The following is a 13408-nucleotide window of genomic DNA, read 5'->3' as shown; positions in this document are numbered from 1 at the left end:
CAACACAAGGGGAAAGATGTGTAGGAAATGCATTTTCATGCAGCCCATCTCTGCATAAACTGCTCTGCTCACATCCTATGAAGTGACACATACATACACACACGCACACACAGACAGTATACTTTCATATAGCAGTGCTCCAAAGATTAACAGAACTCTCCTGAACCGAGCTGACTACTGTTAGAAAGAGGGTAATCAATTTTGAGGTCCCCGCTTCCTGCTCTCATCATGGCCACCGGAGGGCTTTTTGCATCATTCTGTCTGGCATTCAGGATAATCCTCAGAGCAATCACACGCTAGGAGATGCAGCGAGCGTGCGGCAAATCCAAGAAAGCAATAGGCTTACAGTGGAGAGAAGCTGTCCCCCTGTGGCTAAATGTCTTACTCCTAAACTCCAGTGTGCTTTAAAAGGGCCGCTGTGAAGAAGAGGACCTTGAGCTGTACTACAGGGATAGGTGCACTTTGTTAGAAATATACTGCGAAAGCACAATAATCGAGGGAGTCATGCAGCCTGAGATTTTGCAATACAGGATGCTTTATGTGAACGGGAGACATTCTTTGTGCCTGTGCTTGTCTGGGTGGTCGTGTGTTTGGATTAGTTATTGTGCTCACTGCTCCGTTAGGTTCCTGATGTACTCCTCAGTGGAGTTGTCCTGCAGTAGATCCATCAGGAGAGCAAAGGTCTGCTCCGAGGCTCTTACCGCCCTGCTGGCTATGGCCTCAATGTGGTCTGCCGTTTCTCTGTGACTAAGAGGGATGAAGAAAAAAAAGAGAGAGGAGGAGTACAAAGTGAAAGGAGGAGAAAGTGAGAAACATAGAATAAAAGACCACTACAACTGCCTGAGGAGAGCTGAAATGGATTTTAGCATCAACGACTTCCCCTCACTGGCTCTCCAGTCCAGATTTCTGTAACTACCACATAATAACGCTGTGTACTTCGAGTTGGCCGAGGGCATCGATTCACAGTGGCCTAACCACAATGTCAGTGGCAAGCTTAAAGCAGGAAGCAAGGCGTCAGGAAATCCACGTATGACTATAGAGGTCTTTTTATATGTAATTGGTCACTTAACTGGACTTACCTTTTCATTAGGGCCTGTGACTCATTGACCATAATGTTCCAATTGTTGGGTCCTGACACCAACTCAAAGGGAATGATCTGAAAATCGGTAGAGAGGGAAAGAGGAGCACTTAGCAGAAATAAATGTCTGGTTTTAAAGAGAGCTCAAACTTTCATTAAACAATACTCCTCATATCAGACCTCATGTTTAGGTATTTTTCACACTATGGCTGACCGGAGAGTTTTTTTCCTACTTTTTTATGGTTTAGTTACAGTATCTATTAACTTTTTAGAACCTCCTTTTAGTAACTTTATTTTGTACTCTTTTCGTGCTTTATAGTATTTGTTTTGGAGTTGTTTGTTTTGATTTTTTATTATCTATTCCATGTTGTCTGTCTGTAACATTTGTTGTTGTATGTCTTGAAAAAGATATATTTAATCTCCAGGGCTATTTCTAGTTAAGTAAAGGTTATACAGAGTTAAATAAAATAAAATAAAGTAAAAGACAATTTTGGCTCTGTTTGAAAGCTTTTATTAAAGGATTTTTTGAATTGGGGCTGTATGACATATGTATCCATAGCCTATTACATACAGTAGATGTCAACCGCCAGCAAAACATATTTTAGCCATTAAAACAAATTTAAAAAAATAAAGAAAGAAAACAAGCCCCTGGGTGCAGACGTGTTTTTGCTACACAGGGGCATACCAACTTTCTTGGTGTTTTGCCTCTTTTTGTTTTTGTTCTCATTGTGTTTGTTATGTACTTCTCTTTGGTTTTGTGTCTCTTTGTGGTCACCTTGCTTCTCTTTGTGGTTGCTATGTGTCGCTTTGTATTCATACAGTGTCTCTTCATTTTGTATCTCTTTGTGGTTATTTTTCCCCTTTTTGCTGTCATTTTAGGTCTTGTTATGAGTCTTTGTTTTTCGTTTTGCTGCTGTTTTGCACCTTTTGTGCTGCTTTCATCTTTTTGTAGTCATTTTATGTTACTTTGTGGTCATTTTGTGTCTCGTTTGTCTTACTTTTTGAGTGGCATTTTGCAGTTGAAGGCCGGGGGGGTGGGGCACTTTGGTAACCTGGGCCTTTGTCATTCAGTAAACTGTCAGTGAATATCAGTCTTAATGGACACTATATTAAAAGATGTTTTCACTGCTTTACCTTACCATCAGAGAGCCCCTTTTCTTTGACGCTACATTTTCTTAACCTTAGAACTTTTGTATTCCTACACATAAACACAGTTGTGCCACACACTGTATTCTGCTGCAGGTCAGCTGTTCAGGTCGCATTTTCAGCAGTTTATGGAAGAGACAACAAAATACAGAGAGTGATGACAGCATTTTCTGACCCAAACAGCTGATCTGCAGCTTCATATGCATAAGAAAATGTTCTGCCAAAGGAAAGAGTTGTCTGCAAGAAAGGTAAAGCAGTGAAAATATTCTCTGTAAAATGTCCACTTTCAATACAAAATATTTTTAGGTAGGCTTTCTTTTAAAGGAACAGTGTGTAAGGGATTTGGTGGCGTCTAGTGGTGAGGACTGCAGATTGCAACCAGCTGAAACTTCAGCTGGCTTTGATTCCCTCAGTGTTCACTGTTTTCCTCTTCAAGACAAATGAACCAGGTGGTTTAATTTTATAAAAACACTGAATTAAGCATTTTCACATTTTAAAAAATGAACAAAAATTCTCCAATCTTGAAGCATGCCAACTTGCATCACAACTTTATGTGATACACTGACAAAGAACAAGTATCTCATACAGCCCCACTTCAAAAAGTCTGAACTATTTCTTTTTAATCTGGGTGCATATTTTTGAATACATATATGTTATAGTAGCAGTATGTTTTGCATGATTTAGATAGCTTTCGTGGTCTGCAGTCACGGGCCAGCTCCGAACTGTGGCCTGTGCCTTTCTATAACTCTGCAAATAATGAAACTCATCTAACGAACCTCAACACTCAAGTATTCACAAAGGTTCAAAGCAGGGGCATGTGCAAAATAAATCCCCTCAAGTTTTGTCCTGATAAATGTAATGTGTATACAGTCAAATGCAGAATGCTTCCCCGAGTGACATTTAATTTGAGAAAATGCAAATAAAAATGGGAAAACTGAATCAACAATTGACACTCTTGCATTTTTTTCTCTCTCTTCATTTTGGGTGGCTGCTCTGCTTATTAATATGGAATTAAATTGCTGCCGCTTCAGGCTTACCCGAGTGATAAGGGCTGCGGAGGGTACAGTGTGTCTGCGCACACACAGACACAGAAATAGAGAGTTATATATTGGAAAAACAAGCTCTCTCTCATCTCCCAGAAACCTAAATAACACGGCAGCAGTATCCATAATAGATTCTCACAAAGTGTCGTGAGGCGGGGCCGTGAAAAAGTTGTTAATTTTAGCGTCCATCAAACATTTTTTGGATTTTCCTTTGGAGGCAGGTATTTGCCAGGCACAGGGAGGAATAAGCGGTGGTGGAGGTGCGAGAAATATTGTTTTGCTTTGGGGGATCTTTGCGGATCTATACAGAGGAGCTCCACAAAGAGCAGTAAACTGAAGCATCCCATAATAAGGACAGAAAAAATCAATCGTGTTACATACAATATCAGCAAGCTTGTGCACTGAGTAAACACTTCCATTGCTTCCCTCAGCAATTTATGCAAAGAAATACCTGAAATATAAACTAACTATGGGACCATTAACATAATGTTGAAGACAGGATGCGCTTGAGTCGCCTACCATGTTATCCAGGTCCAGCGTCGCCTGTTTTAGCTGCCTCTGAGACGCCCTGACCACAAGCGTCGTCCCTGTGAAGGTCTCACACACGCCCCCGCTCCCTTTATCCTTCCTCCTCTCCTTCCCCTCTTCCTCTGTCATGCTGATGCTGCAGTTCAAAGTCGATGTAATGCCATGCAGCTGGGCTAAGAGTGTGCCCGTGGAAGCTTCCAGCAAGGAAAATTGTTTTATGAAGGCCTCCCGCGCTTCTGGAAAAGCAAACGGCACAAAGCAAAAATTAAGTCTTTCACAAATTATTTCACTAAGAACATCAGTCTTGCTTCTCTTTGTAGCTGGAGCGCTGCATTTTAAGACACCTCTCATTTACCGAGACACTCACCCTTCCTGTCTTAACAGTTCGTAGTCAAAAAAAGAGAAAAAAACACACAAGGAATTCTATCCAGATGTTAACACTTTTGTCACACTTTGCATTCAGCAGCAGAATTTCTAGTCCAATTAGCACAATATGTCTGGATGTTTGTCGCTTCATTTTTTTGTGACTTGTCTCTTTGACTTTGCGTCATATAAAACAAGAGATAACAAGTGTGTGCGTGCACCAGTGTGTGCTGTTTGGCCTCTGCGTGCCCGCGCCGTGAGCCTGTCGCTCCCACATACTCATTAAATCATTATTGGGCCACCCAGTGTTGTAAAAGAGCACGGCTGGTGTCTATATGTGTGTATGTGTGTGTAAGTATGTGGGTGTTGGGATGGGGGTTGTTAGACAACTGTTATCGTGATTGCAACTATAATCATAATAAACCAGGGATTAGAGATGCACCGCCTGTCATATAAATAGTGATTAAGTTGGTCACACAGCGCCTTGTTCTATATTGTTATGATTTGTCTCCATTTGGCCTGTGCAGCTGAGCCTGTAAGCCCTTTCCCCCTCCAAAGATAATGAGGATATATCAGCATTGTGTTTAAGTAATTGGGAGAGGTTTGTATTGTTGCCTGCATCCCGATTTAATCGCTTTGTTGTATTGTATCTGTAGCAGTGTCACACTGAGAAGACAGCGTGTTCGCACAACGCCGCGGGCGGTTTCATGTCAAATTTCTTAGCCATGCTTGCTGGTTTCGTGTGTACTGATATGGCATGTTATCATCTCCCAGCCAAAATGTGACACAGTTGTTACAATGGTGCATAATTCCACAAAGCAAAAGGCTGCCAAGTGTCTCCGACATGACCAACATAGGAGGCATTAAGAGGAGTGACAGGCCAAGTGGAATTATCTCAGCTTCTTGGCTGCTGTTACCTTGGAAGGCCAGAAAATCCTCCAGAGCATTGGGTAGAGTATCCTCCCTCTGGTGCTCATGCTCATAAAGCCGGGCCATGTGATACTTAAGCAGGTGGTGCTGCTTCCCAAATCTACCTCGGCAATCAAAGTGAGCCAGCAGCTTCTCCAAATCCTGCAGGCGAGTCCTCAGCTTTTCCGCCTGTAATAGCATCCAGATTTATCAATGACGGTGTCAATGAGAATACAGATTTTTTTTTTCCTGAGACCAATAAAACACAGACGACAACTAGCACAACAAAACATATATCCATCCATCCTGTATTTATTTATTCAGACCCGGGGATTGAGACAGGACTTTTGATTCTTGCTACACAGTGACATCAAAATGTAGTTTTTCAACAAAAGCAATGAATAAATGAATACCAACAACGGGATAAGGACAAAACACGGTTTTCATATCCGCAACCACTTGCACTGTTCTCTGTGTAGCATGTGGCCGGAGAAAAGCATTTCAGCAGATAACTGGATTAGACCTCTCATCGAATGGAAGTCCAGGTCTGAAAATGGAATAAAGGTGCTGTGATTGGCACCAATTTGTCGACCCTGGAAGTTAAATGGTGCGGAGCAATACAAAAAGAGCCTTTAATCTTGCTGCAATTTTCTTCTTCTCTCAAATAGGAGGCATGTTGCCCGTGCTGTACATGTGGTCATGACTGGTTCAAACTCATCAGGAGGGAAAAAGGTGGCAAAGACGCAAGCCCTCTAAAAAGATTTTTCTTTTAAATTATCAGCTATGAAAATGTGGACATCCAGCAGAGAATGAGCTAACTAATTAACTAAAAGACAGGGCATAGATATGAGTTTTATCAGCAACTACAACTACAAAAAACATTCAAGGTGATTACAATTCAACTTCTGTTGTTTTCAGTGAGCTTGGCATTTGCCCTTTTTTTAGGCAACATAATGATACTACTTTAACAATCAGTCTATCTAACTACATCACAAGCAACATTGGTTACATTTAGCTAAATGTAATCTTTTTTAATTCATATTTGGCATACACCGATTGCGACCAATTTTGATGTTTAAAATAAAAAATTTGGCCGCTAGCTAGTACCAATGTTTTTTTGTTGTGGCTTATTTTGAAATCTTTATTTTTTCAAAAAAAACAATAATAAAAATAAAAATCTTGGAAAAGTGTATTGGAATAATGATAATGTTAAACTAGCTTCAAAAAATCCTAATCACCAAACTATTCACATAAGATGTGTACATAGAACTTATTTAACGCCAGTAATTAGATACCGGATCAAGTTAGAGCCATCTCCCCTATGCCAATTTTGTTCACAAGGTTACATTGGTACCTTTACACATATGTTTTGGGAATGCTCCGAGGTACAGTCTTTTTGGTCCTAGGTCACTGAATCTTTCTCAGAAATTCTTAACAAGGAAATTCCATGTTGCCCTCTACTATGTTTGCTAAATGATAATTTTCAGGTCCCTATGTATGTTCATGAAAAAAGAACTTGGCTTTCTGGCCTAACTGCCGCAAAGAAAATCCTGATAGTACAGTGGAAGCCACCACACACACTATCTTTAAACCACTGGTGGTACCTGTTGTTAGACATTCTGACCTTAGAGCTTTCTGTTGCACAGTCTCATGGTGACAAGGTCCTGGTCAGAAGCCCTTTTAATTGTGAAAGCACTTGCTTGAAGAAGGGAGGGGTAAACTGTGGGCAGGTGGGTGGGGGGTGGATCACTCACTAGGGAGGGAAATGAAGTATAAAGGATTATAAAAGCACCAATTGTTGATATTTGGATGTGCATGTGCCCATGCATGCGTGTATGTGCATATACACACATGTGGCATATGATCATGTAATGTGTATAAGTATGTGGATCTAGTTGTTTGTGTTGTTGATATACTCAGGTGCAGGTGTATCTATGTGCATATGAAATTAAGTTGAGGTATATATGGATAGACATGTTTGCATACGGTGTGCATGTTAGGTACTTCTGTGTACATTATACAACATGAATTAATTTAAGTTTAATTATTATATTTTAAACAAAATCAGTGTTACTACATGTATCCATATGTGTACACTTATTTTCAGTTTGGTCTGTCAATATGAACTAATAAAAAAGTTGTTCACAAAAAAACAAATAATAAAAAAAAATAAAAAATGGACCTGTTTTAAAGTCATTTAGTCATTTCATAAGAGCCAGTCTTGGTGTAAAGTCTATGTGGGATGGTAACCTGTCCTATAGGGGTCATGAGTGTCTGTCAGTATTTGTAAGAACTATTCATTCAGGGATGGCTGTTGCAAGACGGAGGAGTATATAAAGTTTTTTTTTTCCAACAATGCCAGGCCATGTCAAGCCAGGTGTTAGCTTCTAATCTTACTAGTGAAATATTTTTTTTGGATGTTTATAGACACAGATTTGTGGGTTCTTGCATGTTTCATTAAAGACCACAATGCATCAGCTGTAGAGAGCGAATACCGCATTAATGTACCCCTTGCCACCTAATAGCTGCTGCAACACCGCAAATGTCCCCACTGTGGGACTAATAAAGGATTATCTTATTTTAATAAACAATGCATCAAAGTCAAGAAGAAGAAGTAGGACTTTTCACAAGACGAACAGCAGTCAGTTATGGCAGGCGAGCGCGTCAATTAGTGGCCTGTCTAAGCAGCCCCTAAGTGACTTTTTTAAAGATAAACTTTTGGCCTTCTATGGACAGGACAACTCAAGCGAGAGAGGGGGAGAGGGGGAGAGAGAGAGAGAGAGAGAGAGAGAGAGCAGATGACATGTAGCAAAGGAATCGAAGCCGCAGACGCTGTGGCAAGGACACAGCCTCTGTGCATGAGCGCCTGCTCAACTAACTAAGCTACTGGGTGCCACGGCCCTTCTGCGACTTTAACTTTAGGCTCAGCTGCTATACACAAGTCAAAAAACTAACTTTCACATTTTAAACAGGTCTTTTTAATAACCACTTCAAAAGCCTTTTACTATATATATCATCTAATGTCTATCTTATATTGCTGTGAAAGCATCGACAAGTATCTCCTTCAAAAAAACTGTAATTATTCAAGTTTCTTACCAAAAACAAAATTTTAAAAGGCTATGTTTGAACACATCATGGGAACATTATAATTTACTTTCGCCCAATACTCATTTTTAGCAAAGAGAGCGTGAACGTACTACAGTGTAGCTCAATCCAACCTCCTCCAGCTGTTGGTTCCTTTGCTACGTAGAGCTAATGTTAAGTGGCTCTCATTGTTCACAATGTAGCATTATCAGAGAGAGTTACTGATCTGCTCTTTTGACCTGGCCTTCAAACTACTTGAGTGCCAATATTTGCCAATAATGGGTGTGAATGGCCATTCAATCTGAGCAACCTTATCAGGAGTTGTTTGATTTATAATCCTTGCTTAACCCTGCCTCTGGCTGCTAAAATTAGAGACACTGAGTTTATTGCTTATGGGGAAATTTTATACCAGTGGTGTGTGGAAAAACTGGCTTGTGTTTGCTTTGGCAAAATAAGTCAACCCAGTCAGGCTAAATAACAGTCCAAAGCTTGACATATGGTTGTATAAACAAGGTAAAGTTATTATAACGCTACTGTAAGAGATTCTTACCATGCAGGTGGACAAAAATTGACCTTGTTTGCTCCCCGTGACGCCCCCCCCCTCCCCAACCTTTTCAAACATCTACATGAGTCTGTATTGTATTCAAAACTGTGCCAAAAGGTGACAAATTTGCACGCTTAGGTGGTAGAGAAAATATCTGTGTTTGCCAATCACATTAGTTAGCAGCCAAGGGGTTAAAATCTTCATTGCAGTTCATTTTAACAGCAGGCACAATATGCTTTATAATACTGTCCTCCTCTGCCTTTGAACAAGTACCATATATCTTTCTCAGTATTTCACCCCATTCTTTATTTTGCCAGTGTCTTTTTAATATCTTTCTCGATCATCGATCACACATCTCTATCTTTTCCAACCTTCCTCTCTTTGCACTTTCCTTGCTCTCTCAGTGTGTGTGTGTGTGTGTGTGTGTGTGTGTGTGTGAGAGAGCCAGGGCAAAAATGTGAGCCGAAAGATAGAGGCTGGGAGAGGCAGAAAAGGAGAGCTGGGGGAGACTGAGGAGTAATTGCAGGTGTTCAGAACAGACAAGGCTTGGGATGTTCACTGAATTGCTAACACAGTGGAAATCACGGCGTGCATTCACACAGGTACAAGTAGGTCCAGAGAGAACACACAGCCACTTTAGGCTGGAACAAGAATATGTACGAAAAAAAAAAAGAGACAGGACGTGTCGGTGGTATTGGATTGGCTTCAGGAGGCGAATCCGGGGACGGGGCACCTTAGCATGCAGACGTGGGTTGCAACAAATCTAAAGGGACAGAAAGAAGCTGCACAGGAGATCATTAGGGCAAATGTCTCTTTCTGTTTCGCTGCACATCTACTGTTTACTTGCAATCTACAAATACAAAGGAACCATATGGCTGTCAGGAGGGTCGACAAAGGCGGGGTGCACAGGGGAGGGGGGCTGTGCTATTTCGAGAACAAATTGCACCTCATAACACGATAGCGAGCGCCAAGATGGTGTGCAAAAGCTTTATATGGATATTTGCAGGAAACACACATTAATAAACACGGAAAGGAACAGTGGAGAACAATGAAGCGAATAAAGATTCAAAGCAGGGGCATAAGTATATTTACTCAAGCAGTAGTCACACTGACACTTGACTTGAATGGAATATTTTGTCAAATGCTGCATTCTCCCTTCATCAAATCTCAGATAGAATTACTGAACCTTGCTCTATCTATTGGACGGCTGCATGCCTCTGCATTCAAAGCTTTACATTAATAATCAAAATAATGAATCCATTAGCTGATCAACATAAGATCAGTTTACAATTTTTGCTCAGCGATCAAACATTCACTCACTCACTTATTAAGAAAAAAAAAATACTAAACATTCACCAAACATGTCTCAAATCTGAGGAAATGGTGTTGTCAATAGATGCTCTGCCAGCACCATCTGCTACACTAGTTACACCTAAAAGCAGCTTTACACCTTGCACTGAAATATTCTTAATAGTAATAATAATATTAATGTGTAGGCAGTAAAACCATGTGTATACCTTTTCCCACACATAAACTGGTATTTATAAAGGAAAATGTGGGGTGAAAATCCAGGAGATTTAATATGAATTGAGATGAACAACATTTTTTTATGCTGTTTGCCAATTTCACTGAGCTTACATTCTGTGAAATGTCAATCAAAGGCGCACTTATTAAATTAATTTTAAATCATTTATGAGTGATGAAGTCCTGTGAAGCATTTCATAAAGTCAGTTTCCACACGATATGTAAGAATCACTGATCATTCTTCTGATGTTTAATATAAGTGATGATTGGGATTTTACAGAGATGATGGCTTACAGAAATGTGATGAATTAGTGGTAAGTAGTATCAATATGGATGTTTAAGGGTATTTCTGCAACTATTTATAACATTTATAACTGTAGACGTGTAAATGAGGCTCTATATGTGCACCCAGCTCCACAGTTATCACTAATTTATGAAATTTATATAAAAGAATCAGGCACATGTTTGGCTTTAAAAATCTGAAGAAAACATCTGCTTGCGTGTGTAGACGCAGTTATAGTCATGAATCTACACAGTGTTATGCAGCTGGCCCCAGGTGAAAATGCACCCAAAATGCATTGAGGACTAAATAGTGATCTGATCGCCTAAATCACCTCTATTGATGGGTCAGAGACAAACTGTGACCACACTTAATGCAAGTGGAGACGCAACTGATTTCTCAATCCACATGGGCAGAAATACCTAATTGTGCGTGATTGTTCCAAACCAGCAAGAAAGCAGTCAGTTTCAGACTTGGACAGCTTAAATGGATCTTAATTGGATCTCATTGTGGACACTAGTGTTATTATGACACTAGAATAACTAATTTTGACACAGCACATTGAAAAATATCGATAGTCTATGCCATGCCAATTTTTTCCACGGGCAAAACTTGACATTGAGGGCATTAAATTTAATTTTTTCTCACATTTCTTTCTTCCAGATCTCTACTCATTGTACGTACATGTTTCGTTTTTTCACACTTTCTTTAGAACTTATTTTTTCCATGCTAATTAAGCCCTTTGAATTTAATTGGATTAAACTGAGAAGAGTGAGTGAGAGGAGGCGGAGCAACAGGGAGGACAACAACAGTGTGAGTGTCAACTCATTGTTAGCGAGAAGTGAGAAAGTAGCACCAATGCAATCGGTTTCAAATATTCAGAATCAATATGTAACGATAAAGCAACATTTTTGACATAACTAGTGGACACTTGAGACACATGCTTTATGAGCACCAGGTTAAAGCATTGCTAGATAAAATCTGGAAACAAGATGTTTTTTAATGCAAGGTGAAAAGTGGTCAATATTTCTATATCAATAATGTATGCCATGTCTACTTGTATGTGAAACAAGTCATCTGTAGTGATACTGAGTGTTAACACCAGACTCAGCTCTCCTCAGCTATTTTGAGCTTTTTTGGCTTCTTTCAGCTTGTTTATGTTTTCTGGCTCACAACTTTACTGTTTTGGTGCTCTCTTAATTTTATCTTTTATATTTAATCTCTTTAAATTTTTATTGTAAATCTGTATCCTTTATTATGTTTTTATTGCTCTGTAAAGAACTTTAAAATGCCCTGTTGTATGAAATGTTCAAATAAAGCTGCCTTGCTTTGCCTCTTACCTCTCACCACATTTTAGGCTCATAAGGTGGCTGCTTTCAGCAAAACCTTACTGTACACTCTGGGCTTTTGGAGTGCCGCTGTGTGCAGTGACCGAGGCTGACATTAAACTGTGCCTTCAAACTGTGGGCTTGTTAAAACACGAGGTCCCCTTTTTCAAGCTGTACATGTTACAGTAAATACAGAAGATGTGATGTGGGGTTGTGGAAGCTTTGGAAGGTGTTAAGGAGCGCCTTTGTTCAAGCTGGACTGGATACTAAAATCAACCCTTTGAAACCTGGACTGACTTCGGTTTGTCTTGTGCTGCAATCAAGCACCTTTCACAAGTATTCGGACCTTTAAAACCTCAGAATAGGTTTCATTCTCTTCAGAAACATGGGAAAAAGACAGTAGAAAACTTGCAAGGAATTTTATAAAGATATTGAGAAAACAACCTGAAAATTAATGTTTAAAAGAGAGAGAGCAATACATACAAGAAAATTATCCAAAAAGGGTGTTCAGAAACTATATTTATTATTTTAATAATATATTCAAAACATGTTACAGATTTTATATATATATATATATATATATATTCTTGTATGTTTTGGGGTAATATTCTTGCAACTTCTTACTTTTTTTTTTTTGCTAAATTTTTGGCTCTGTCCTTGTTAAGGTGCTCATCACCCTTCTATCCATGTTTTTGGAGTCAATCAAGCCAATTTGCTCGGGTTTCAAGGGTTATGGTAACAAGTTATTTACCTAATTACTTTTGCTGTTCAGCAAATTGTTAAGTTTATGTAATTACTGTGTAAGTACATAACTTGCTGCTGTTTGTATCTGCTGCATGTTTGAATAGGAAGTAGTTTGGTAACAAGTGAATTGACTAAAATGGTTTATTAGTTCCAAAGCTTGTTCTTGTTTTGCCTTCCAAAAAACTCAGTAACTGCTGATTTAAAGCCACTGTGCTCACAGTTAGAAAATTTTCCCAAATGGTGGTTCACAAATAAACATACACAATCAATCACAACCATGAACTCACCTGTTTCTTCACAAGACCATAGCAAACTGGGCACTCCTCACACTGGTGTGTGGCTCTGTTGTGGAAATAGTTCAGCTCACATTTGTCACACTTATAACCCACGAAGCCCTGGCGACAGTGGCAGGTACCGTTACTGTGACACTGCATGGAAATGGAGCCCATTGGGTCACAGTTACAGGCTGGGAGAGGACAGAGGATGGCAGGAGGAAGACGGGGGAAGCAGAGGTAAACATTTGGACAGTTAGGAATGCCTTCATGTGTGCTCTGTATTAGAGGATTAGAGGACGGCACACAGTGCAGTTGTAATGCCTGAAGTAAAGTCCTGCACCTCTGCAACCTCGTGATGAGAATCCAAAGAAGCCCACACGGCAAGAATCACACAGCCTCCCCTCCACTCCTGCACGACACACACACTGCCCTGTGATTGGATGACACGCGATGGACGATGAGCCAATGGGGTTGCACTTGCACCTGAGGAAAGCAGAAAAATGTGTTCATAAAAGATTCAGTTCGCAAACTCAGATAGTCAACAAATCCACCTTGAATTTCA

At 39.9% G+C, this 13408-nt stretch overlaps 1 protein-coding gene across 1 annotated transcript in view; it reads right to left on the bottom strand.

The window, feature by feature from the left end:
* Positions 1–13408, bottom strand: part of lamc3 (laminin, gamma 3) — a 139608-nt gene that overhangs the window by 10801 nt on the left and 115399 nt on the right. The window contains exons 16-21 of the mRNA XM_042509210.1: positions 13187–13329; positions 12859–13037; positions 5076–5256; positions 3787–4031; positions 1080–1156; positions 613–747 (exon numbers count right to left, since the gene is read on the bottom strand). Of these exons, the coding sequence (XP_042365144.1) occupies positions 613–747; positions 1080–1156; positions 3787–4031; positions 5076–5256; positions 12859–13037; positions 13187–13329 (960 nt within the window). The remainder of the gene's footprint in view (positions 1–612; positions 748–1079; positions 1157–3786; positions 4032–5075; positions 5257–12858; positions 13038–13186; positions 13330–13408) is intronic.

Source organism: Plectropomus leopardus, chromosome 20, assembly GCF_008729295.1.
Source record: "Plectropomus leopardus isolate mb chromosome 20, YSFRI_Pleo_2.0, whole genome shotgun sequence".
Lineage (NCBI taxonomy): Eukaryota > Metazoa > Chordata > Actinopteri > Perciformes > Serranidae > Plectropomus > Plectropomus leopardus.
This window is presented reverse-complemented; position numbering and strand designations above follow the sequence as displayed.